The 25,708-nt window shown below is 41.4% G+C and overlaps 1 protein-coding gene and 1 long non-coding RNA gene across 2 annotated transcripts in view; one reads left to right on the plus strand and one right to left on the minus strand.

Annotated features, from left to right (window-relative positions):
- Nucleotides 1–514: 514 nt before the first annotated feature.
- Nucleotides 515–8,205, minus strand: LOC106486977 (uncharacterized). The gene is made up of 6 exons (XR_001292988.2): nt 7,855–8,205; nt 6,958–6,998; nt 5,795–5,848; nt 4,330–4,416; nt 715–785; nt 515–604 (listed from the first exon to the last, which is right to left on the minus strand). It is a non-coding gene; the product is annotated as an uncharacterized lncRNA (long non-coding RNA).
- A 231-nt stretch (nt 8,206–8,436) lies between these two features.
- Nucleotides 8,437–25,708, plus strand: part of MALT1 (MALT1 paracaspase) — a 41,310-nt gene continuing 24,038 nt past the window's right edge. The window contains exons 1-5 of the mRNA XM_067315925.1: nt 8,437–8,616; nt 10,962–11,128; nt 18,536–18,657; nt 19,861–20,011; nt 25,344–25,522. Of these exons, the coding sequence (XP_067172026.1) occupies nt 8,456–8,616; nt 10,962–11,128; nt 18,536–18,657; nt 19,861–20,011; nt 25,344–25,522 (780 nt within the window). The 5' untranslated portion in view covers nt 8,437–8,455. The remainder of the gene's footprint in view (nt 8,617–10,961; nt 11,129–18,535; nt 18,658–19,860; nt 20,012–25,343; nt 25,523–25,708) is intronic.

The following is a 25,708-nucleotide window of genomic DNA, read 5'->3' on the forward strand; positions in this document are numbered from 1 at the left end:
ACCATATGACTGCATAAATACCTCCATATGGCTGTATGTTTTCTACAAATGCCCTTCTTTACACCCACATCAGCGCAAAGGAGTGGGAAAGAAGAAGCTGCATTAGCCCACACGAAAGATTATCTTAGCTAAACACATGGAAGGAATGAAACTGATAATCCTCCAGTGTTTCATATTAAGAAATATCCTTAAGTTCACTAATATTTTGGCCTCCTTATACCAATTTCACACAGGGTCTGGGATATCTGAAAATATGAAAAAAATGGATAGGTACCTAAATAACATGCTTGTAATTGCCATGTGCTTGTCCTGGCTCTAAGCTTGCCAATAATCTATATATTCATTCTATCACAACTGTCTACTCAGGTATTACACAGTAGATTTTGTTCAGAAAGAATAGATCACCAAATAGTTCCATGCATATCCCTCTAAAACAGAATACCTGAGAAGTAGTATCTTTTGAAATCAAATGCAGCCCTCAGCTGTATGCAAAGATAATAGCACTCTTAGTGCATCAGGTCAAAGACGTTTATTAGTCGAACCAGCTATGATGATTACCAGATATGAGAGAGGCAAATCTCATGTCATCGTTTTCTGGTACAAACTGGGAAATCAAAGTAGACAAAGAGCAAGGTGAGCTTCTCAGAAATATATCTGAGTCTGTCTGAATTCTGTGGCATACAATTCTGAAAATATGAAATCCAACCACTTTACCTCTTCTACTGTCTGCTATTTCAATATAGCTGTTTTCTTTCTTCCTCTATCATTTCGTAAGATGACAAATACTGTAAAGAAAAAATATGAAATTGCTTAGGCCTAAAATGTATATGCTTTGTTGCACCTGTGCTATTCTGAGGCACTTAATGAATAATGACTCTGAAACAGAGAATTTATACAACAGAAAGAACTGTCTGTTCTGTTTGTTAATTCTGTAACTGTTTACATATTTTGGAAAACAACATTTACATAAAGGATCTACTCAAATTAATCTGCCTACTATTTTCTGTGTACCTAGAAAATATTTTTTGCAAGGTACAGGCTTTATTATTATTTGTACTCTAGTAGAGCTCTCTCCTACAAATGTACAGTTAGAGAACAATATAGAAACTGAAGAGAGGAGAAGTTGTTTAATTATTCCAGTTATACGAACAAGGAATTAAGACATCATGTGATTTGCCCCCAGTTGCACAGAAAGTTGACGCCAGAGCACCAGAATGAAACTTTTTAACAATTCTCAGTCCATCATCTAAAACTGTACAAAAGGTCTTCTTCCAGGAAGACAGAATAGACAAAAAATTGGCAAGCTGTCACAATGAAATTTTGCAGAAAAATCCATTTCATATAATTCCTACTGAAACTTTATGAAGCAAACCTAAATGAACTATTAAATGATACATGAACAGAACTATTAAATGATACATGAACAATTATGAAACATCACGGGTGAAGTGCTTTTATTTTGTATATAATGAAAGACTATTTTAAGCTGCACATAAAACCATTGTAGAGTTCAACCTTAAGTCAATAATACTTCCACTCAATTATTCTTTCATTATCAATGGACATTTACTTACTAACAGAATGCTGCACGTAAATAATGTCTCAGTGATTTATTTATTTCATATTACCTAGGAAGAAGCATTATTCAGATAATTATATTTATTTGGGTATATCCAAGCATAATTCTAATTTATTTGGATGACTACATTTATAATTACGTCAAATCAAAATATATTACTCAACACATACTCTATCTCTGGGTCAAAAGTGAACTTGCAAAAGTTCATTTGCAAAATGAAGTAGACAGGTTTCTTCCTGAGAGTAATCAAATGACATGGTTCAAGTGTTTGCTGCCTTTTTTGCATATTTCTCTTCATGGAGCAGTCCACTCTACCAGAATGATTAATAATAAACAATACTGTGCAAATAAAGAACTGAATAGTATATAAGAAACTCCTGTTTCTGATGCCCCCATAATAGCTGTATTTACATTATTTGAAATTCTCCCCAGCATCATCTGCATAGCCATGAATGAACAAAGAGAAAATTCTAAGTGCAAACCTGTCACTATTCTACTTGGCATAAAGCAACATTTTTACATAATGGTAAAACCTCTGAAACATTTTTCTGTTTTCATCCACAGTGAACTATCAGAACTGTTACTCTCATTTGAAGAGTCTGCAACTAATGCTCTAAGAAGCCTCAGTAATTTTTTAAAATAATCACTGAATACAAAGACCATAAACGGCATGGAACAGTGGTAGCTTGTCTCTTTTACCAAAATCTTCATACGGCCTGGAGCCATAGGATACATCTCACCTGCCTCAGAGATCCAGTCTCTGGAAGTTGTTCATGAGCAAGAACGGGTGATGGCTCCATGAGGAGCCTCCCACCCCTCTGTGGAACAAGGAAGACCCGAGCGAAGGCCATCCCGGTTGCAGGCAGCCCGGCAATGCCAGCGTTAGCAGGCCCCCTCTGTCCCAACTCCCTTCCTCAGGCAGGATTCGGATCACCTAGGGACCTGCCTTTTGGGAACTAGTTATGGCAATAGCATAGTCCCAACCTGCATCCATGGGGCTGAGGGACCTCCTCCCAGATCAGGATCAACCGCTGTCTTGGGAAGTGCTTTATTTCTTTTCTGTTATTCTTTCTTTTCTGTTGTTTTTGGTAGGAGCTTAGAGCTAGAAAGAGATCGCAGTGCTGAATGTCATCACTGTGACAGGAAAACAGAATTACGCTTCTTCAAATAAGCTTGGGGAAAAAATAACATATGGGAAACATAATCTTTCTCCTGTGCACATATGTGCATAGGAGGGGGATGTGGATGCATACATAATACAGTCTGCTTGTCCTCTCTGTTAACCCTTCTCCGCTAGACAGACCTCATTTATAAAGCCAGTGGAGCATTTGCTTGTGCTTCACTGTTTATCCTGAGAAACCTGGCGTCCCGAGATGCCCAATTTCCAAAGTGCCTGCATAGTTCCCTACTATCATCCATACTCCATAGGCGAAACATTGGCACCCGGACTTGACCATTTGAAAAAACAATTGTAATTCCCTAGATTATCCTACTAAACCTTACATGCATCAATGGCTCCTTCTCCACCTGCCTGGGCATACTATATGCATTTTCATACCTCCCTTTTTAGAGATGTTATATTTCCAGGTAGTTTAACCACAAACAAAGCTGGTGGATGTAACCAGACTTCACTGAGGATGAACATGAAAAAACCCCCAACCAAAACACTAATAACCAAAACCAATACTTTATGGTGAAGGGAAACGATATTGTATATACCACGCAGATCCAAACAGAAATCTCGCTGGTGTGGACAAAGGGATTTTTATAAATATTATATTGATGCAAGTGAAAGAAGGCAGCAAAAGCAGAACAGAAAAAAAAAGAAAAAGCAGAAATGAATCTCCAAACCACTGAGACACTAGCAATGCAATCCCAAGAAAAATCTAAAAGGGGCAATGTCTAAACTGTGGCACAAGGCAGAACTTCCCGTCTCCATCCGAGCCCCAGCCTCGTGCTGGCACCACATTGGAATGAGTGCTGGATGCGCACCATTCTTCCCTTATCCCATATTTGCCACAGAAAAAACCACAAGTGTGTAGGACAGAAAGGAAGCCGGCCACAGTCTGGCCAGGTTCTCAGTCTGCATGATCAAGGGATGAATACTTTAGGGAACACTGAGGAATGCAAGGGCTCTTTGGTCCAGACATAAACAGAGGAAAGTTTGGGGTGAAATGCTGGCCACAGGAAGGCTTGTGACTGTGATTATTCATTTCTACAGTGCTCACGGAAACGGGGCTTTATATGCATTTTTGCTGATAAATGACTGTACTCTTCAAGAATAGGCATTACAAGCCATATCCAACAGACAGAAAGTGAATTAACTTTCATCAATCATGATGATTCCTAGCATATGCATACAAGAACTGAAAGGCAAAAGAAATAACTTAACTAGTTTTTACAATAACTTGCAATAGCAAATAACTTGCAGTAGGAAATGTACCGTAACATGAAATATTGCTGTTAACAAAGCTCACATTTTTATGATCCTGACCCTTGGATGGTGGAGATACAAAGATGTTATAAGCCTAATCACTCAAACAACCTTACACTTCCTTTCCAGAAGGAGCAACTACGACACCGCATGTACAGTACCCGCCTTGTTGTCCATTCATCTGTGAAATCTAAGTCTCCTACTTCAATGCAATTATGTTCCAAAGTTAATATTAGTTCCCTTACATTCCCTCTGGAAACACTTCTCAAATCTGTCTTAACTTTCTTACAAACAGTAAAGTGTCTGTAATAAATACCGTAATTCCATCCACCTCCTGTTCCAGCCTGCCAAGTGTTTTGCATTTGGGAATATAGGCGTTTTTTCACTTCCTCATCCGAGGCATCTATCAACAGAGATTTTTGACTTTGTAGCAAATTTCACAAGTTTAACATTTTCCTTCTTCCAAAACAAAACAAAACACAGACAAGTTAAAATCTCCCAGACAACAAAAACTGGAATTGTAGAATTCACTTATAACTTTGTGAACTCTATTCACATTAGGGCCACGGTAAGTATTTATATATCAGTTTGTTTACTGCAGAGTCTGATATTTGATGGGTTAAGAGCAGTGGGAACCCACACACACAAGGATTTACAATGACTGGGTTTTCTATTTGTTTCTGTATCTCACAGAAGATCTGCCTGACTCAGTAGTTCTGACTGGAATGCCTAATGCTGGAATACAAATAACTACAATCATATTATTCTTCTATAAATCCTTGAAGACACTGTGATCAAATCAAACATTTGCTGCAGAATACTTGTCAAAAGCCTGTAATGTCAGAAGTCAAACTAGTAAAATACTTTATTTGAAACAGTTATCGTATATCTATTGTATTAACAAGGTTCAGATAAGAAACACATTAGTGAAGTTTTAGCTGTTCAAAAAACAGATGTCTTGAAAATATGTCCTTGACTAATATACTGTGAGACATTGTGGTTCCTCAGTTTCTGACGTTGCAGGTTTTTTGAAACTTCTCGCTCTACTGCACTGCCTACGGTAAACAGCACTACAGTATAAAGAAATCACCACAGCTGTGATTCATTGGTTAAACCTAAGGAGAATAAATGACTGGCTGTGCTTCTAATGAAGAGATTAAAATAGAGCAATTAAAATAAGCAATCACAGCACAACTCTTAACACTGATCTATCTTAATCTATTTTTAACGTTTGTCAAGTATTTGCCACAGTCAGCATAAGCAAATTTGTATCTAGCTTCATAATCATCTACATGCTACTAAATGACCAGATTTTTTTGAGGAATGGAGGGAATTTTGACTATTAGGCAACATAATACATATTTAGAAAGAACAAACTGAGTATCTCTGGATACCTAGTATCATTTACACATTTTCTAGAGAAGAAGGAAGCTTGCTTTCGCATGGCTTTTGCAATTGTTTGTCTTATTGAAACTTGGTGGAAATATCACCTAAGTTGTAATTTCAGAAACATTCTAAATACAACATGTTAACAAAATTTATCAAGATAAGCAAAAATGACTAAACAACAGCAGAAACAAATAACAAAACACATTTCCTGTTACATAAACAGTAAAAATTACTATAAACATGTAGTGCATTAAGAAAAAATAACTTACACTTTTTCATTTCTTTATCTTTTACAACCATGCATTCTATTTGCACATAGGAGGAATAAGCAGCCAAGTAATTTTAAAAATATAGACAATTTGACCTCTGAAACCATAAACATGTGCACTTACCTTTGACTGTTCTCTCTTTAAGTTCTAGAAGTGGGCCAGGCCTGTGGTTCGATTCTGCGTTACAAGACAAAAGATATTTAATTTATGCATTTTGTTCAAGAGCTAGGAGGCTAGCGGAAAGTTTCAGTGATGTTTTGCTGGTGTGACCTTAGTATAGTGAGTCTGATCACAGAACAGTTTGTCTTTTAAGAGAGACTATTTCATTACATGCAGCAGATGGTTCTTCCTGGGAAAATCTCAGCCAGAGAGAGCGGCAGAGAGAGAGAGTTGGCAGTGATGAGAGGGTATATCCTACTTCCATAGGAGTCTACGGGAATTTCCTCATGGGCTTGACAGAGAGGAAATATTGGCTTTAGGTTTTCATAATAAAGCACTGGGTTGCTTTTTTAAAGAACATGCTTAAGTGTGCTCAACTGCTTTGCTAGGCATGTTTGGAATTTCTTACTTGCTTAAAGTTAAGCACACAAAAGTTCTGCTAACACTGAGAAAATCTGCACAATTATCCCCAACAAGTAGGTTGAGGAAAGCAAAGGTGGATCGTGAACTTTTAACAATTACTACAACGATTCACCTAACAATTCACATTCCTTAAAGGCAATGTTCATCTAATACATATTTACACGAATCCTGAAATTAGAAAGTATTCCCATTCCTCTTCTCCAGGAAGACAACTCTCACACAAGGAACTTGTAAGAATTGCACACACTGTCCTGAGCTCGAGGGGTCCAGAAAAGACTCAGAAGCTAGTTTTGTGCCAAGTTTATTCTTGACTATTCTTCTGAAAGTCCAGCTGAATCTCTGCTTATCAGAAACTAAGGAGTACTTCTGTGTTTTCTGGACCTGCTCCAAGGGCTATAAAACTGGTGAGATCAGCAAAAAATACAGCAACTACAACTACCTTCATTCAGGAACAGCGTTAGGGATATCTATCTTTTATATAATAGCCTAACGGTTAAAATAATCACCAAATAGACTAGGATTCCAAACCCTTTTCAACCTGAGGCAATCTAATGCAACTGTCTGACATTTTAGGAGGATGACCAACAAGCATATGGCTATAGGCTGAGGTAGGTGAAAGGCACCTGCCCCGTTTTCTAGGGAGCTGAGTCACATGCAGCTGTGGATAATGACATGTCATCAGGAAGGCAAATCCACCATCTTACCTACACCATTTTGCCACGCAGAGATTGGTTCTGGACCTAACCTGGGAGAAAGAGACTCTTGGTTAATGATAAGGGAAAAAGCCACTGAATGCAATTTCTTTAAGTTAAGTCTTACTAAATACCTTGCTTTTCAGAGATGCTGGACCCCCAAAAAGTCAAGGAGAGATGCTACACTGCCACCTGCTCTGCAGGCAGATGTGTATCTCCAAGCAGGTATAAGCCAGCTCTGACTAGGGCTGCACAGCGTGCGAGACATTGAACTCTACTGAACAACATGGTGTATTAGTTTGATCTCCATGTTGTGCTACTGCAACCATGTGGCTTCCAGCTTGCTCGCAAGGAAGGCAAGGCGAGCTTGCAGCTACATGGAAAAACACTGCAGAAGTACAGGCAGTCATTTGAATGCTTGATCGCTGATTAAAAGTAATGGTAAAATGCACTCCTGAAGCACTTTCAGTCCACGTTGAGCAACTTCTAAACCAAGAGAGTTCAGAATTAGACCACGGCCATGCTCATCCATCCATCGACAGTGACGGAAAGCAGCCACCAGAACGTCTCCCCTTGAGAGACGCCTTGTCCCAAGCGGGATCTCATCTCCCTTGCTAGAAAACGTGCAGACCTCTCACCCTTTGGACAGGCCTTGCCTGCCGGCGGGCTGACAGCAGACGAGTCACAGCACCACGGAGCAGCAACACGCCTTGAGCGCGCCACAGCCGGCCGGACCACATCTCCATGCCAAGGCAATTTTGGCACAGCAGCGATTAAACGCAAGGGCCAGCACGAGAGCTGTCTCAGATGAATCGAGAGTGATCCTAACCTGGTGGTTAGCAGCGTAAGAATCAGCTTGACAACAGAAGAAAGGCAAAAGTGATATAAAGTATGATCTGCACAACCTACGGGCCCAGTGTCTGAAGCAGCTTCCACTGGGTGAAGATTCACTGCTCTCTTGATGACGAATGAGTTTGAAGAAACAGCCAACATCTTCAGGTGTCTTCCGAAAGAAACTGCACCTTTTTTTTTTCAAAAGACCAGAAAGATGCTATCTTTGGCTTTCTCCGGTAAGCCTTATCTGCGGCTTACACGAGACGTGCGTGAACCAGAGAAGAAAACCGAAACCCGGAGGCCGTCCCCGGGAGAGGCAAGCCGTTACAGGCAGGTCAGCAGCGCTGCCGGGGGTGAATTTCCAGACAGCCACGGCCAGGCAGGGCGAGGGCGAGGCAGGGCCCCGCGCTGCGGCCTGAAGAGCTGCTCGCCCCCCTCCCCTCCCCGGCCTGCGAGGGGCGCCGCCGCCTCCGGACGCCGCGAGCCCGCGGGCGCCTCAGGGGCCGCCTCGCGCCTCAGGGCCCGCGGCGGCGGCGGCGGCGGGCGGGAGGCACCGGGCCGGGCCGGGCCGGGCCGGACCCGACCCCTCCGGGCCGCGGCGGGGCGCGCTGCGGCGGCGCGGCTGCGCCCTGCGCGTCCTTCCGGGCCGCAGCGCCGCCCCGAGCAGCGCGGGGCGATGTCGGGGCCGGCGCGGGGCTCGCCGGGGTCGCTTCCCCTCAGCCGCCTGGCCGAGCCGCTGCTGCGGAGGCTCAGCGAGCTGCTGGACCGCGCGGCGCCCGGCAAGGGCTGGCGGGAGCTGGCGCAGCGCGCGGGGAGCCGCGGCAGGGTCCGCCTGAGGTGAGAGCGGCGGCGGGGGGCGCCGCGCGGCGGGAGGGGCTGCCGGCGGGAGGGGGGACCGTTGGAGGGGGCTGCCGGGGGGCGGGGGGACCGTTGGAGGGGACTCCGTGGGGGGCAGGGGGAGCCGTGGGGGGCGGAGGGGCTCCGTGAGGGGGCAGAGGGGCTCTGCAGAGGGCGGGGGGGCTTCCTGAGGAGCAGGGGGGAGCAGTGGGGGGGGGGCCGAGGGGGCGAGGGAGGGGGCGAGGGGCTCCCTGAGGGGGGGGCTCACAGAGGGACAGGGGGGAGCGGTGGGGGGGCAGAGGGGCTCCCTGAGGGGGGGGCTCACAGAGGGGCAGGGGGAAGCGCTGGGGGGGGCAGAGGGGCTCACGGAGTGGGGGGCTCACGGAGTGGCAGGGGGGAGCGCTGGAGGGGCAGAGGGGCTCACGGAGTGGGGGGCTCACGGAGGGGCAGGGGGGAGTGGTGGGGGGGTAGAGGTGTTCCCTGGGGGGGGCTAACAGAGGCAGGGGGGAGTGGGGGGGGCAGAGGGGCTCCCTGAGCAGGGGGGCTCACAGAGGGGCAGGGGGCTCCGTGGAGGAGGGCACTGGGGGGTCCCCGCAGGGCAGGGCTGGCCCCGGGGGGCTCCTGCGGTGGAGGGTCCCGCAGGCCGCCGGCGCTGCCCCCACGCCGAGGGGCCCCCGGGGTGGGTTTGCTGGGTGGGCGCCTCGCACGGGGCAGGGTAGTAGCGGCCTGTCTGGGAGCCCTCTCCTGCACTGCGCTCTGAGGCGTCTGGCGGCGAGCGGTCGCGATGCTGAAATCGAAGAGCGTGGCAGCGAAGATGAAGCAAACGTGGATTTGCCTTTGCTCGTCGGTTGCTTTAGACTCGGGAGCAGCAGCTGGACGCTGCAGTTGTTCTGTTGCTGAACAACAGCTTGCTGGAGCTGCCAATGCTTCTCCTTCCCTCTGTATAAGTGAAATGCAGGCTCATGGGAAGGAGGGTGCCCTAGTCAGAGCACCTGTGCTGAGGCAGGTGGGATGAAGAGCGGGTAGACCATCTCTAGGAGACATTTGCCTAGCCCCGTGCGAAGGCTTCCTGTGAAGAAGTAGTAGTGTGCTTTTTGCTTCTGAGCCTTCCTAGTTGGAAAGTATGCCCCAGTACCTAACTGCCTTTCCTTAGTGCTAATTTAGCCACCCGTTTGTCCTAGATGGTCCCAGAAAATATGGAAAATGTTTGATCGCCTTTTGCTGTAGTCACCAGTTCATCTTGCCTATATTAGGCTAAATACATTAATTTTCTTCAACTTTTTCCTTCTTTGTCATGTTCTCTAGACCCCTTCCTGTTCACGTTAATTTTCTGTGGACCTTTCAGTTTTTGTTTAAAGGGTAATATCTCAAACAAATGAGGCATTTCAAATGCAGCACTGAATGTATATTATTAAGATATGTCCTTTCTCTGTCATGATTGTATTTGTTAATACAGGGAGATTGAACCTGGGGACTGTAATATGTCCCCTTTGTAAGGCCCGTGGCTATATTTCTTTCTCTGTATTATCCAGTAAGATACTATGAAATTGTGTGGTATCTGAAGGTCTGCTTGGCCCTAGATAAGGGAAAATGTCTTGCCTCCAGATATGTGTGGCATTGTGATTTAATGAAAGAAATGTTGATCAGTCTTTTTAGTGGTAATACATAAACTTGCATTCCCTTCCCATAACTCTGTTCATCCCCTTATCATCTGTGTTTGGATACTATCCAAAGACTTTGTTTTAATCTGCTGTGATTCGAAAGGGCATGAAGTCTTAAAAATGAAGTTTAAAAGTATGAAAATTTATACCTGGTGATGAATTTATTGGAGCAGTTAACTGTAGCAGTAAATACGTGTGGTTATGTATATGGTTAAGCTGCAACAGTGGCTTATGTGAACACCCACACTGAAAATCAAAATCTACCCGGGCCTTCACGTTAGATCCTGACTCATTCTTTACAGCATCTTTCGTTTTCACATGCCTACTTCGGAAGCAGTACTCAATTTTCCTGCTGAGACTTTGAAAAGTGAAGCGTAGAATACTTCTCAATACATTTGGTCAGAATCATTAGGTACTTGCATACTTTGTTTTGTAGTGCGCAGTTCACTAATACTGCTTTCTGTCCATGGAGGTGCCACTGTATAACCTCTGGACTTCTAAAACTTGAAAGAAGTACTGCAAGTATTCCCAAATTAGCTAGGAATTTCGTCCCTCCCTCTCTCTGTATGTATGTATGTATGTATATGTATTTTGTTTTCTACAACTGTTTTTTAACCCAGCTCCTTTGTGAGAAAAAATGTATTAAAAAGACCTATGTCATGTCCTGGTCATGTTATTTTGTAGCTCTCTGGATTTAGAACAATGTTCCCTCAAAGTACTGGAGCCAGAAGGAAGTCCAAGTTGGAGTCTCCTGAAACTACTGGGTGATAGGGGTTGTACTGTGGTGGAACTGGTGGAGCTCTTGCAGGCCTTGGAGCATACAGAGGCTCTCCAATGTCTCAGTCTTTCAGGTCAGTTCTGATTTGTGCTTTTGCAGCAATTGTGTGTTTTACATGGGAAACAGTGAAGTGTGTGAATTTTCTACAGTGATTAAAAACCCTTCTATTGTTCAAACTCTCATGATTTGCATCACTTACATGATTCATTGGTGCATATTGTGGCAAATGAAGACAGCGTGTGATTGGAGGGCCCAAAATGGTAACTCTAATCCGACCTGAGTCAAGCCAGTGACAGGAGGGGTCCTTTCCCCGTTCAGATTCACCTGGATGGGTGGTGAATACTACTAGGAGTGGCAGTGCTGGTGCAAGAGTAGAGTCATGAGCAAGTTGCTGGGTAGCTAGGGACAAGACTGCCCCTTCTTGTGGCAGCATGGATGTATACTGGATTGAAGAGTATGGCCCTTGGGTACAGGCACATAAAATACTGAGGTTCTGTGTTTCTGTCCCTCAGGCGTATCAAGGTAACTGGAGAATGAGCGTGCTTCGTAACTGACTTTGTATGTTCCCTGGGGCTCCTACTGCACCATGAGTTGTCGTCTTTGCCCTGCACCCTGTAGCATTAATGCGTTCATCAGGCCTTAAATCAAAATTTCTTCCTCCTGAAGCCTGGCGGTCACAGTGCAGCTATGCTATGCTTCCAGGCATTTTGGGTCTTGAAAGGCTCATTTTTCAAGTTTGAAGAATGGTGCTGGGATGTACATAGGTTTTAATCTTTTCTGCCCCTCTTTGCTGATACCAGCTATTAATGCCTTCCAGCATAACACCAAAAATTGGTGTTATTAAGCTTCATCTTCACCTGTTCCTTAAGTACTTAGGATTATAGCTTGTCCCTCAGGTGTGTTTAGTGTCTGATATGCAGAGGATGTCTATCAGTTTCAGGAAGTATGCTGCAGTTTTTCAGATTCCTCTTTGAGAACTGCTGTGAAGAACAATTTTTAGTGTTCATTTTTGAGCAAATGAGCCACAAACTTAGGCTTTTGCTTAAAATTCTTCAATCCTTTCAACTTTTTTATCCTACAAACCCACATCTTCCTCATTTATTCCATTATCTTTTTTTTTTTTTTTGTCCTGGATTATATGCAGATTGTGAACTCTGTGCAGAATTTGTCTTATTTGTCTAAAACAATGGGCACTGATCTTTAAATTATGTCCATTGCTTCTATGTAAATAGCAAACTTTAAAATGTTTTTGGTATGATTAAAATGGCAAAAGTTGAATTCGATTAATAAGGAGTCAAAAAAAAACCAACCTTGTTGAACTTCACAATTTGTTCAGTACTTGGTGATACCAAGTTCTGAACTTTAAAATCTACAAATACTGATATGCCATAATAGTCACAAGGGTATGGATTAGTCTTGTACTTCTTGTCTTTAACTGGTGAGTGTAAAGGAGTTCCCATTACAACCTGTAATGTGTTCTGGAAGTGTCGGGCCACATTTTGTTAGTTTATATCACCTGGACCAGTTTTTATTAGTTTAGGTAACCTGATGTGTCACAAGCTATTAAAATGAGAGCTAAATATAAGTTAAAACTTTATCAGAGCTATAATGCTGTTTGAGAAGAAATGGACAGTAGCTACGCTGCAGCGTAGTTATCCTGCAGTGTGCCTAAATCAGCTCTAAGGAGATAACGACAATGTTTTAGGCTTCTCTTGGTCTAGGTTTTTACAAGCAAATTTTTGCTTTTTGCCAGTATCATGACTACAGCTGCAGAACTACTGTGCTGGAAGATGTCTTAGTGCCGTGTACAAAGGTATAAGCATTCAGTATGGTAGTTAAAACAAAAGTGTTTTAAGTCAATTCCCTTAAGAAAGTATCTACTTTAGAACTGACAAATGGTATACCAGTGTCTGTTGCAAATTGCTGTGGGCTTTAAAGTCCTCCTTACCTCACATTTCTCTACAGGTTTAACTTGGAGAGTTGCAGGCACGGTTATGAAAGCAGTTTTGTACCACTCTAAGTTAACTGACCTCATTCTTCACAGCAGCATGATCCAGTGGGAGTGTTAGTTTTGTTTCTACTGGGAAACTAAGCTTATATGGTCTATCTCAAAAACTGTTTTGAATCCATTGGCTGCTCTCAGCTGAATGAGACAAGATATGAAAAATGGTTACGATTTTCTTTAAATTATATAAAATAAAGTGCAGGTAAGGCAATAATCCTTCAAAGTGCTTGAGCTGTCCATCTGATAATAACCCTGAACCTGTGGAAGGCTACTTAGGGGTGTACACAGGTTGACTTTGTTAGGGTTTTGAAAAAGAGGGAAAAGAAGGAAGGTGGGAGGATTTCAATCTTTCAGTGACTGAAAATGAAAACACTGACCTGGGCATGTGAATAATTGCGGTAGAAACAACATGCAATGTATTTACTGCATGATAAGAGGAAAAAGGGGAATACAGGACTGTCTGTGTTCCTCTTTTTGCTAGGTTACTCGCTGCAGCCATTAAAATGCCTAGTTCTGTGTGTTTGGAATGACAGCTAAATGCACGTGGGTATCCTGCAGACATGCCCCTGAGTCAGAAAGCTTTTACAATGCGGTAGCATCTGAAGCTGCTTCCTACCATAGAATACAGCCTGGCCCCCTTTTTAAAGCCCTCCTTCTGCAGGATATGGTGAAATTCAGTCTTCTCGGAAGCTACAAAAGCTTCTCCTCAGATGAGGAGTGGGAATGAGACTAGCAAGCTATTTGGCGTACTCATAGCTGTCCTTCTTTTCTTTGGACGGCATGAAAAAAGAAGCCATGGACTGAGAACAATCACTAAAACAACCCTGGAATTTTTCAGCTAAACTGCTGTAGCAATGTTCTGCAACTCTTTCATGTAGTTAAGGCTTCTACTTCTTACTGTACTAGATATACCATGGTGTGTTGAATGAGGTGTAGTTTAGCTACGTGATCATTTAGTCTAGCTGAAATGCACCACTGTAGACCGGGGAGAAAAGGAGAATTGGTGTTATGTCAATGTGGGTGGATTTTGCTTGTAGGAGTAAGACTTGGGGTGAAGGAATATGCGATAATATGCTGTCCTGAACTATATAGTACCGCAGGTAGGAAAGCTTGTTCATCTTTATTGGTCTCTGTATGATGGTTAGTGGCGGAGTACTGAAAATACAGAATAGGACTAGTTCACGTTTGCACTCAGAGTGGCTGCATTGACAGCCAAAATATTGTGCCTGCTTGAGCTGTAACTGTCTCAAGTATTGCCATAGTTGAGTTAAGGGTTTTTGTGTGACTGACAATCAAGTTGCGTTTTGAAATATGTAATGAAGGCTAAATCCTGGGTAAACAGTGGAACCTGCTACATCACAAAATTGTGAGTTAATGAAGTTAGGAAACTGGGTAGATAGTTAAGATACCTGTACGTTGAGGAGAATGAGCCAATTGGTAGACTTTTACCAAGACCCTTTGGAACTGCAGAGGTGCTCTTGCTTGTTATAAATTATTATTATATATACATTGTATATTATAAATGTCTTACGTAACTGTATGAGACATGATGGATTGGACCACTACTTTGATTCGATCTCCTCTAGGGAGAAGTAGCTAGCTTTAGAGTGACTGAAAACTTGGAACCAGGAGAGTTTTGTTCTGAAAGGGGTTTTGAATCATTTAAAAAGTAATAGCCCTTGATATTTGGGGTGGGTTTGTTTAAATATTTGGTGACGGTTGCGCTTTTTTTTTTTTTTTTTTAGAAATTTAGTCTGTGCCTGCACTTGAAGTCACAGTGCTTATTCATAACTACCCATTTGTTCTAATAACCAAAAGAAGCATGGGTGCTGCTCAAGTTCCTTTAGCAATGAGATTGTTTAATGTAGCAGCTAGTCTTACTAGTTTGTTAGACTGTTTTCTACCAGCCTAATTTATGCAATTACAAAGACACAAAGCTTTGTGAGCCTCTGAGTGTACAGGGTAATGTGTGTACAGTTTTAATGCTGTTGAGTGGTCTGTTTTGACAATGATACTACCTCAGTGCCTTTATGTCACAGATGTATTGATACAAGCTGAGACATGGCTTTGTTTTGCGGCGACCCAAAGGATCTCGGAGAGAGAGTTGTAGAGTCCCAGAAATTATCCGTCTCTCCAAGCTTACAGACTTGCCTGTTGCACTGGCTTAACTCCATAAAAGAATTCCTTCCTCTAACCAAGCACACAAAATAGTAGTACTAATAATTCTTAAAATTCCCCTTTTTGGTAATAAGAAAGCCTAGACATCCTGTTCTTTGGGTCACCTTTCTGTCCTTTCTACCATTTTTTTAATCTTGTCGTGTTGTGAACCCGCTGGAAATGACTGAAATGCAAAGACCTTTCTCCCAAGCTAAGAAGGAAAAAGGCTTAATAACGCAGTTTGTGGTGTTAGTCTAGTCCTTGTGCAACCTCACTGAGTTGTGCTGGTTGAAACAAGCAATGAGGTATTTCCTTTCCCCAGACAGTTCTCTTATTGCAGCAGTTTAGGCACTTCAATCTGAACGTCAGTAATTGAGGCTGGGTTTGCAGAAATGGTTAAACATTTTTACTAATGTGTAAGCTAAGAAGATAACAGTTGGGATATAGTCAAGTACTGAGTACTTAATTTATGCTGCATTGTCATGCTATGAAGGTTTGGTAGTAATGACTGAGACAGTAACGTAATAATACGTTTATTTCCTCACGCAAGCTCTTCGATTAGTAACATCCATTAAAATAATGCGATTACTAATTTAGAAAGGATAACCCAAAACTGTCGGCTACTGCACTATTAATTGGAAGCACTGCTTATCCCTACTTGAAAGCTAGCTTGTTCACTCTCTTAGTGAGAGGGCTCTCAACCTCGAGGAGTTCCCTTAACCCAGCATCCCAGGAAAAGGGGATGGGGGGGAATACTCACGGTCCAGCCAGAGAGGATGATCAGGTCACGTTTCCATCCCTGCTCAAACTCTTAGCTCCCAAGTCTCTTTTTATACGGCTGGGGCTCTGGGCAAACACTGCTTTTGCTGACTTTTGCGAGCTTCACAATCACAGGACTGTTTGTTTGTCTGCTTGGAAGGACCCTCCTAGCAAGGCAAGACCACAACACCTCCGTATCGCTTCTTCCCTCCCTGGGGGTCCATGCAGATTCCCCGGCCTTGCCAGGCGGCAGAGTTCTTTAGTCCTGTTAACTCTTCTGTTCCGCAGCCTTGAGCATATCAGTCCTTGCGCATATCAGCAGGCAAACTTCTTCAGTCCTGTTAACTCTTCACTTGCTCGTCATGCGTGTGGGAAAGTCTGGTAACCGTGAAATGTCAGTTTCCTGTCCTTGAGGGTAAACCTTGTGCGTTCATATTCCAAGGAAAATTGAAGAAGCATTAGCATATCTTTGTAAGCATTCTGAAACCTGAGCCAGAAGATTTTCTTTTTATCCTGTTAAATTCTGTGATGCTTGCAGGAAGTAGCTGTATGATGCTAAATGAATGACTTCAAAGTGAATTTTTAAAAATCTGGCAGGAAAATAAATGAAACGTTGAAGAAATTATGAATCAGGTTTTCTTAGAACTTGGTTGTAACACCTCCCTAGAGCACAAGATACTAATTTTTCAGAGAATTTATTTTTCTCAGCTACTTTCTTATAAGAGATGTTAGTGATACAGATCAGGAGAGATTAAAACATAAAAGTGGAATGAGCAGATCTTAATTTTTCTTCCTCGTGCATTTATTCAGGTTGAAGTGGTATACTTCCTGTTTGTCTTGGTTAACGTTTGGTGACTGGGATGCTCAAAAATTGTATTGAACATGCTCCCTTTGTCTCAAAAAAGCATTGGAGGAAGTGTTAAATGAGGAACTGAGGTAGCAATCTTCAGGGTTTGACTATAGAGGAAAACTATTTTAGAATAAGATAGGCAGGGAATTTTCAAGTGCTGTAGCTGCTCTGGGGTAGCTCCCTGTGTGGTCAGCTATTTCAGAGTAAGATTGTGTGTGGAGGAAGCTGCTATAGCCCACTTCCCTGCTAAACAAACACTGTGTGATTTCCCGGTGTCATGTAATCTCTGTTTCAATCTACTGACCAAACCTGTTTCTACCCAAGTTTCAACCTGTTGACCAAATCATTACAAATACAGTTTCTCTCCTCATACTTTCTTCATTAGGAAAAAGTTCTGATGTATGTACTTAGCTATTAAACTAAATGAGGAGAAAAAGCAGACAAAAAGAAAACTCCTGGCAGAGTGTAGTAAAAAGGGTTGGAGCAAACGATAATCTTGAGTCTTGTTATCAGGATGTTTGTGATCTCTTTGCAGCTATTTTTGCACACAGTTTCTGTCTTACTCTACACTACTCTGTAAGTTCACTCCCCTGCCCAGTCTTGAATGCTTCTGTACCAAACTACACATTCAGCTTCTGCAGTGTGCATTCATTAAACTATAACAAAGGAACCTACCTTCTCCCACAACAGGGAAATCAGACTGAATCCAAACACAACAAAATCTTTAGTGCGAGTACCTATTTTGCATCTGATTCTTAATTTCAGAGTAGTGAAAAGGCAATGAAGTGCCTCTGTAATGTTTGTTGTTTCTGTGCTTTTTCTGTTACTAGTATTGGTAGCAATTAGTAGTATTGCATGTGGTCCCACTAGGGTTGTTAAATGTATTTTACTATTCATAGCATAACTTTAAGCTAATGATTTCTGGTGGCTTATCGGTTCAGCACTGTTGAACACCATGGTCTTAGGTCCATATATACTTTCTTTGGCAACAAATCAAGATTAAACTTTCTGTTCTGCAGTTGACTTTTCTTTCTTTTTTTTTTTTCCCCTCCTCCCTTTCTCGCCATGACCTTGGCTATGTCAGTGGATCTGTTTTGGGGTCATGCTGTAACTAGATCTCTGGAATGATCCAGGTTAAAAAAACAACTGGATCATTATCAGACTGATGTCAACACTTAGCTCACGGTATTTCCTGGCACTTACAATCTGAAGTGGAAAATCTTCTCTTGCAGACTGGCAAAAGAAAACCCTAGCTCCGTGTTCTACAGAAGTCAGAGGCATGAAGCTGTACCCAGTGTTAGCTAACAGGGTTGTCTGAGCAATCGCAGAAAAATGCAGCTAGTTAAACTAGCTCTTACTAGTCTGAACCCTCCCTCAGGCTATGCCTTCTCTCATATTTTAAGAATAAAAGCCTCAAAGAAATCCTTGGGAATTAGCAGACACTTAAAAACTGTGAATACTTTTCTCAGAAGGAACATATGCCATTGAAAATACCATTTGCTCTAGTGAATAGAGAGCAAGAGGGAATGACATACCCTGAAGTTATACAACTAATTGTAACTGTGTGAATATAGTACAACCAAATTGATTATTTTCAAGTAGATTGAATGACAGAAAGTTCCATTGTTCAGAGGACAATTTAAATGCAAATTTAAATTGTTGAGGTGTGTTTATTAATAAAGTTTCCCATATGTAAATCCTTTTTTAAGGTATAAAGATTGTTGTGCAGCCAGACTCTCAAGCAGTGCTCCCCGGCCAGGTCGTCAAGCTGTGCTGCTGGGCGACGGGACACCCATTTGTGCATTACCAGTGGTTCAAACAGGAAAAAGAGGTAATAGTTGGTACAGAATTTACACATATATTTTATATAGAGAGATATATAGAGATATAGATATTTAATGGTGAAAATAATAAGTAATGACCCTGTGGACTAATTTTAATATTTTTATTTCTCTCCCTGGATATCCGTTTGGAGATTTCAGATATTAATTTTTTTTCAAAGCTATGATTTTCAAATTCAAGGAGAGACGCTCACTGTCTACTAATAGAAATAGAAGTTCAATAAATGCAGCAGTGTGACCCTGTCAGTGTGCTAAAACAATAAGATGGTTCAATATATGCAGACCATTTCATCCTTGGAGACTAATCGTGGAATGTGACAGTTGGAAGACTGTAGGTTTATTTGTATCCGTCTACCAACCAGTGTCAAACAGGCCAGTGACAAACTGCTGCACAGGAACAAATGCCAGTCGCTGTAGGTCTAGGACAGAGGGGAACTCGTCTCCTAAGAATCAGCTGTGGAAGACCTGAACTCAGCAGTGTCGCAGACTTCTTAATAAAATAGTGGCGGGCCTGCAAGCAGTATCTCTGGAGCATCTGAATGGTAGCACTTTATGCCCATACTTCTTGTCCTGGGTGTCTTCCTACAGGGTGAATGCACATTATCTTAATGTTGTTATAAGTACTGTTTTTAAAAATGCACCAAGTTTGTAGTATTTTAAATTGCTGTTAGGACTGAAAAATTTAACTCCTTTTCCTCCATCTTTCTAAAGGTTTATCTAGCTCATCCAAACCATGGCTTAAAATAAAAACATGATTACAGTCAGTTCCTGCTCATTACACTTAAATATATTTCTCACTATAGATGTAGTAAAAAATTACCTTTCTGATACTGACAGAATGTTATAGTTTCTTGGTCATATTTGAATATACCTTAAGACAAGAACTGAATGTAACTCAAGAAATTATTCCAATTTATTTGTGGGGAAGGATTAAGAATTTCAGGAAGAGCTTGTCAACTGTTTTTTAAGAGCTCAGAATTGTTTTAAATAGAAGCATATGAACTATTCTTGAAAGACAACCTGTTTCTGAGCTACTAAATACTTAAAACAAGACTTTCTCATCTAAAAGCTTCATGTAAATGGAGGAGTTGAGGCTGGTGTTTCTGACACTGAAACAAATATTCTAATGTTTGATCCTGGTTTAGCTTAAAACAGTCTAAACTTAAATATTTCTTGGTTCATATGTAATTCAGGTTCCCCATGGTAATTCTCCAGAGCTGGTTTTGAATCCAGTGAAAGTAAATGATTCTGGCTTTTACATCTGTCGCGTGAACAGTGAATCTTCCTTTGTGTTCAGTCGGTGGGCACGACTAGAAGTTTGTGATCTCCAGGATACATCTCACGGTGAGTAGCAAAAGCCTTGTGCAGTGGGACCCCTCTGCCTGGATTGCACTTTGAAGTCTATTGAATCTGTTTTTCTCCAGCCCTTGAGTAAATGCTTATCTAACAAACGCAGTCTTCTGAAAGTCTGTCCTCCTGCTTGTTAGAGGAGCTCAGGTCCTGGTTGCTATCTTGCACAGATATGAAAGAGGGCTGATTTAAAAAGGTCGTATCCAATTCTTGCTCTCTTGTGCTGGCCGTGAAAGCAGAAGAGAAAGGAAGTTCCACTGAGTGGTGGATAAGAACAGATTGAAAACAAGCACAGACTCAGAATTGTCTTAGTTTTTAGAGGAGTCTTGGACCAGAAAAACAATTCTTTAACTATCTTGCTGTTCACCTGAAGCCTGTAACTTGTTAGTGACTGGACACAAAAAGTCTTTTCTGAAAGCCTGCCCCACTGGCCTAATATTCAGGACTGTTTGGCCTCTCTCTCTCTGTTTGTTGCCAGTCTGGGTATATAAGAATCTTAAGGAGGTTTTTTTGCTTTCCTTACCACAAATAAAATGAAAGCAAGAAACGTATGAGGTAAAAGGAGTCGTCTTGGTGTGAGCTGCATCTTCACAGGTTTCATAACATACTTGGGTGTTAGTTTTCAGTTATTACCTGCATAAGAAAAAACATGGTAACTCAAATATACCGATGTAAATCTATATGAATTTGTGGCACTAACATGAAGGTACCTCTGCTTCAATGATGGGATAATCTCCATCTGCAACATATATGATGAAAATGGGGAAGAAGTAGTAGTTTGAGAAGAATGGAATAAATAGGAGAAAGCAAATAAGATAAACAGCCGTCTGCTCAACAGTATCTGGAATCTCTGAGAGTAGTAGAGTGTAAATAAATCCTGTGTTTGGAAACTTGCTTCTTGGATCTAGTGTACAAATACCATGCACTTATTTCCAGTTTCTGAAGTTGCTGGTGTGCATGTGTGTTTTTATTGTTGTTTTGTAGAAAAGTCAATAGCATTAAATAAATATGTGCATTGCATTTGCCTTTTTTAACTTTTGAATTAAGTACTTAGCCTTGGCTCGCCATTGACCCTAAAGATAAGTGAGATTGAAATCAACTGTACTGTCTTCAGACTATAGAGTGCTTATTTTGCCTCATGTCCTCAGTCAGTGGTGTGTCCCGCTTGCATCCTGCCTATAAAATTTATTTCTGGAAGAAAAAGAGATAGAGAGTACTGGTCTTCCAGTAAAAGATCAGAGGCTGTTGAAATGTCAGCTGAGGTAACCTTTTCACATTTTAATCTCTAACAGCTTCTCCATCCCTTATCTGAACAACGATTTCTTCTGCTCTTCCCTTGCTCCTACTTCAAGTTCTATTCAGTCAGAAAGCTGCAGGTTTAGATCTTGGTGATTACACCAGGAAGCTGAGATGTTTAGGTGCATAATGGCTACTTTAAAAGAATTTGAGAGAAACAAAAAATATGTTGTTTCACATTAGTTGCAGAAATTTTGATGACTAAAGGGCAGTGGGTATCCCCAGACTAGTGCATTGCTTTATGTTCTGTGACTCTTGGGCAACCAAAAAACCTTAATAGAAGGGAATTTTAATAAGCTTTGACTAGTTATGAGCTCCGTGATATTAACATGTAATGAATAACGTAAAAAGAAGGCACAAAGAGTTCTGAATTGTAAATAGTAGGAAAAACTAACTGTAAATTTGTCCATCACCAAGGCCTAATTTTGACTCAAGGATTGGGGGGGGAGGGGGAGGGGGTCCTCCTTCCTGTAACTTTCTCTCTTAGGATCCTTACAAAGAAACGTAAACTGGGGGATGCAGTGCGCACCCTGAATGAATGATTTCTCTTTCCTGCAACGTTTGGGCTGGGATCCCCTGTGAATGAATCGAACTAGATGATGCAGACAGCACCATCTCTGCAAATGCTGGCCAGGTCTGCAGTCTCCTATTTCAACTGTTGGCTGTCTTCCCCCCCCCCCCCCCCCCCCACCTTCTCTTTTCTTTCTTTCCTGTTCCCTTGGGTTGCTTTCCTTCTCCAGATCTTTTTTTTTTTTTTTTTTTTTTTAACCTCTTATCTTTTCCTTGCTTTCTATTTAATGAGAGCTTGACCCCCCCCGTCAAAGCTGTCTTTCACAGCTCTGCTGTCAGCTTGTGGCCAGTGAGGCAACCGGAAACAATTTCAGAAACATCCTGAGACTGATACAGGTTTGTCAGTGTATTGCGTGAGTGATAAGACAACATGCTGTACCAACGAGGGCCTGTAAATGAGACTGCAAGTAAGACATCGCACCAGAGACAGAAGCCATATATCTTTCAATCTCGTGTTCTGTTTTGCCATCTGTAACTTGCACATGTGTTCTTTTGTCTTAAAGATAAATCCTGCTTAAGTTGACTACAACAGTTCCTTTACCTCTCGTCTTCTGTCTTTCTGCCCTATAGGGAAATTAATTCTTTTCATTTTGTTAAAGATCCTAATATCAAACTGAGGGATTGAGAGGGAGGGAGTGAGAAGGCTCTGAACAGTTGAGTGAAAGGGACTAGAGTTTATTTTGACATATAAAAATCTTTTATATGGTAAGAGATGCAGAAAACAAAGTTTTTCCAAAGAAACAAATAAAAACCTCTGAAAAGGTTTCTAGAGGACTTGGTAAGCCAAGGTCTCTCTATTTGAAATGCTGTGCAACACTGGTACAGCGTATATTGGCAGATTTCTTTCTGTTTCCTTAACTGTCTAGAGACTACATTAGAAAATACAGTTGTCTTTTAAAAAGGCTAGTCAACACTGATAATAAACACACTCACAATGAAGTCCTCGGTGTGGTGTTGTACTTTGATATTTCAATTTACATGCATGAGTTTAGGGCATGTTCTCTTGTGTCAACAGATTTTGTCAGATTCTTAAGAAATGGGACATACTGTAAGACCCATGAAACTGAACTTGTTGAGATTTGAGAAGAGAAGGCTTGATGGGAAATGCAAAACACCTGCAAAACATTTACCTCCTAAAAAGTGGCTGCACAGAGGAACAGGATATCTTCTTCACACTTACTGTTTACAGGCGTGAAGTAAAGGGTTCATATTTCAGCAAGAGAGATTTCTGCTAGACATTAGGAAGTATTTTCTAATGACAGGAATAATAAACACTGGAATGAGTCATCTGAAGAAAGCACAGAATTGCTGCCAAATGAGCATCTGCCAGAAATCATATAGTTGATGGAGTAGGTGACCATATTTCCTGTGATTGTGTTATGTCTGTTAACCTTTATGGTAGCTGATTTTCTTTGGTTATTAACTGCCCTATGGAGACTTGCATGACAATGTAATTAGCAGCAAAAGGTTAGGGGTGTTATGATAAAAACAGTGTTTCTGCTTGCCTGCTGGTTATCCATGAATTTTTTCCCCTCTCCTGGCCAGGAAGGAGGCTGGATTTGAAATCCACAATGGATTGGATATCCCTTGTAACCTTTGGCATACAAAGGTGATTTCCAAAACCAGGAAACATTGATTTATATCTGTTGTTGATAAAGTCATAGGTAGCAGCTTAATAAAAAGCTTATTTTTCCCTTCCAGAAACAGCAGATCTTCCCGTATGTGTTACTAGTGCTCTAGCTGCACGGGGTGGGGGTGGGGGGATTTATTTGCCTTTGAGTACATAGGCTACTCATCCAAAAAGTTTGTGTTTTGACATTTTTGCTGTCTGGAACAAATCCCTTTCCTTTCATTAGACTTGACCTCCCTTTTTTCTAGCTAGTGAAAAGTGTGATTTTTTTTTTTTTCTTTTCTGTGGTAGATGTAAAGATTTAAGTCAGTTATTTCCCAACTTAATTTTCTCTGTATTCTAAGCTTGTGCTATAATCAGAAGCTGAAAGTATTTGAAGTTGAATTTATATATTTAGATCATTTTGATTAAGTTGATTCATTCCAATGAAGTGGAATTTGTTTTTTGTTTTGGGGTTTGGTTTTTTTTGAAGCAGACTCATGTTACACCACAGATCGACAGCTTCCTATCTCCTGTGAGGTTCTTGTGACGTTGTCAGCCTGCTTATCTGTAGCTTTCTGGCAAATTGGTATTTAAGGCTGTCTTTGTAAAGTACTCCTCAATTTTTGTTTCTGGGATACCAGCTTCTTAAACCACTCTTCAAGGAAAGCAACTTTTCTTTTCCTTTTTGGAACATCTTTTAGGAAAAAGACATAGGACTGCAATTACTTAAATATAAAACTTAGCTGTAGCTTCTAGTGGGTTTTGAGTACATCTGTTTGTAAAATCCCCGAAATATAGGCTAGTAATGTGCTAGGAAGTGCAGACACTAGTAGAACAGTGTTATCCATATCACTGTCTGCCTTTAGTATGTGAAGGATAGTGTCATCAGCCCTTAATCGTCAGTCGTCAATAGTTCTGATGACAAAATATGTGTCTACATACTTAGTCTAAAAATAAAGATGTGAGTGACCTTGCAACTGAGATAAAAGATCACTGGTGTGGCCTTTACAGGTAGGTTTGAGCTTGCTGTAGTATGTCTCAGTTAATCAAGCTCTTCAGCACGTACAGATCATAAACCTTTTCAGTGGAGTACTTTAATGTGTATAGTGGCTGTATTAAAAATGAATTTCAACATTTCAATGTATTTTAGCATATATAGAAACTTTCATCAGCTGGACTGTCCTTTAATGCATTTCAGGTTTTCTGGATAGATTTCTTATCCAAAGACATTTCAACATGGAGATATGGCAGGAGCTGGTGTTTGTAAAGTATTTTTAACTTTGGGTTTTTCTTACGTATTTGCTGTAAAATTTGATGCTAAGTTTAGAGTGAGAAGAATATGGGTATGCTAAAACTAACTAATTGTAGATTTGTTATAGTTACCAAAGTTTTACCTTGATTTTTCTATAATGAAGCAAATAAAATGATGTAAAGGAAAGGAATTCTTCTTCCTGCATACACACCTGCACACAGGTTGGGTCCTCAGTCCATGCTTTGGTAGCAACTGTTCTTTGTGCTTGTTTTTTTCTCTGGAGCCTTTCTATAACAGCTCTGTGTTTTGGAGCTGTGCCCCTTTGTAATCTCGTTGGCAGGAATAAATGATGCAGAGAGGGCTTTGCATCTGTTTGCTTGCGGGGTACATTTAATGTGCGTTTCGGTTACTTTCAGTTGAAAAAACAGAAAACAGTTGCTGCTCCTTTTTAGCATACTCTTTAAAGGAAACACAACTTAAACTAAATTTCATTGCTACTTAAAGTCTGCTGTAATTATAGGATGATGTGCCTGTGGTTGGTTAATTCTTACTGATATATGTTAGGTTAGACTAATTCTCACTTTTTTTTTTTTTAGGGAGTTTCATTGGTTTGCCTGAAAACAAATTACGTATTTGTATTCAGCCTCAGCCGCAGAACCTGACGGTGGGGGACGCTTTGGTGCTAGAATGTGGAGCTGTTGGAAATCCAATTCCTCATTACCAGTGGTTCAGAAATGGATTTCCCATGGCAAATGGGAGCAAAAATGTCTACACGGTAAGTTACTGCAGAGTGCCAGTGTCAGGCAGTTAATATGTACCACCTTTTGCTTATCTCATAAAGTTTCCTTGAAGAAGATAGTCAGGTGGTAGTCATGGGGTGGAAGGCTATGGAAGTGACTTAAACATATATTGGATTAGAATGATGTATTGGCATAACAAAGATTAAATATCAGTAAAAGTG

This window comes from Apteryx mantelli, chromosome Z (assembly GCF_036417845.1).
Source record: "Apteryx mantelli isolate bAptMan1 chromosome Z, bAptMan1.hap1, whole genome shotgun sequence".
NCBI classification, from domain to species: Eukaryota; Metazoa; Chordata; class Aves; order Apterygiformes; family Apterygidae; genus Apteryx; species Apteryx mantelli.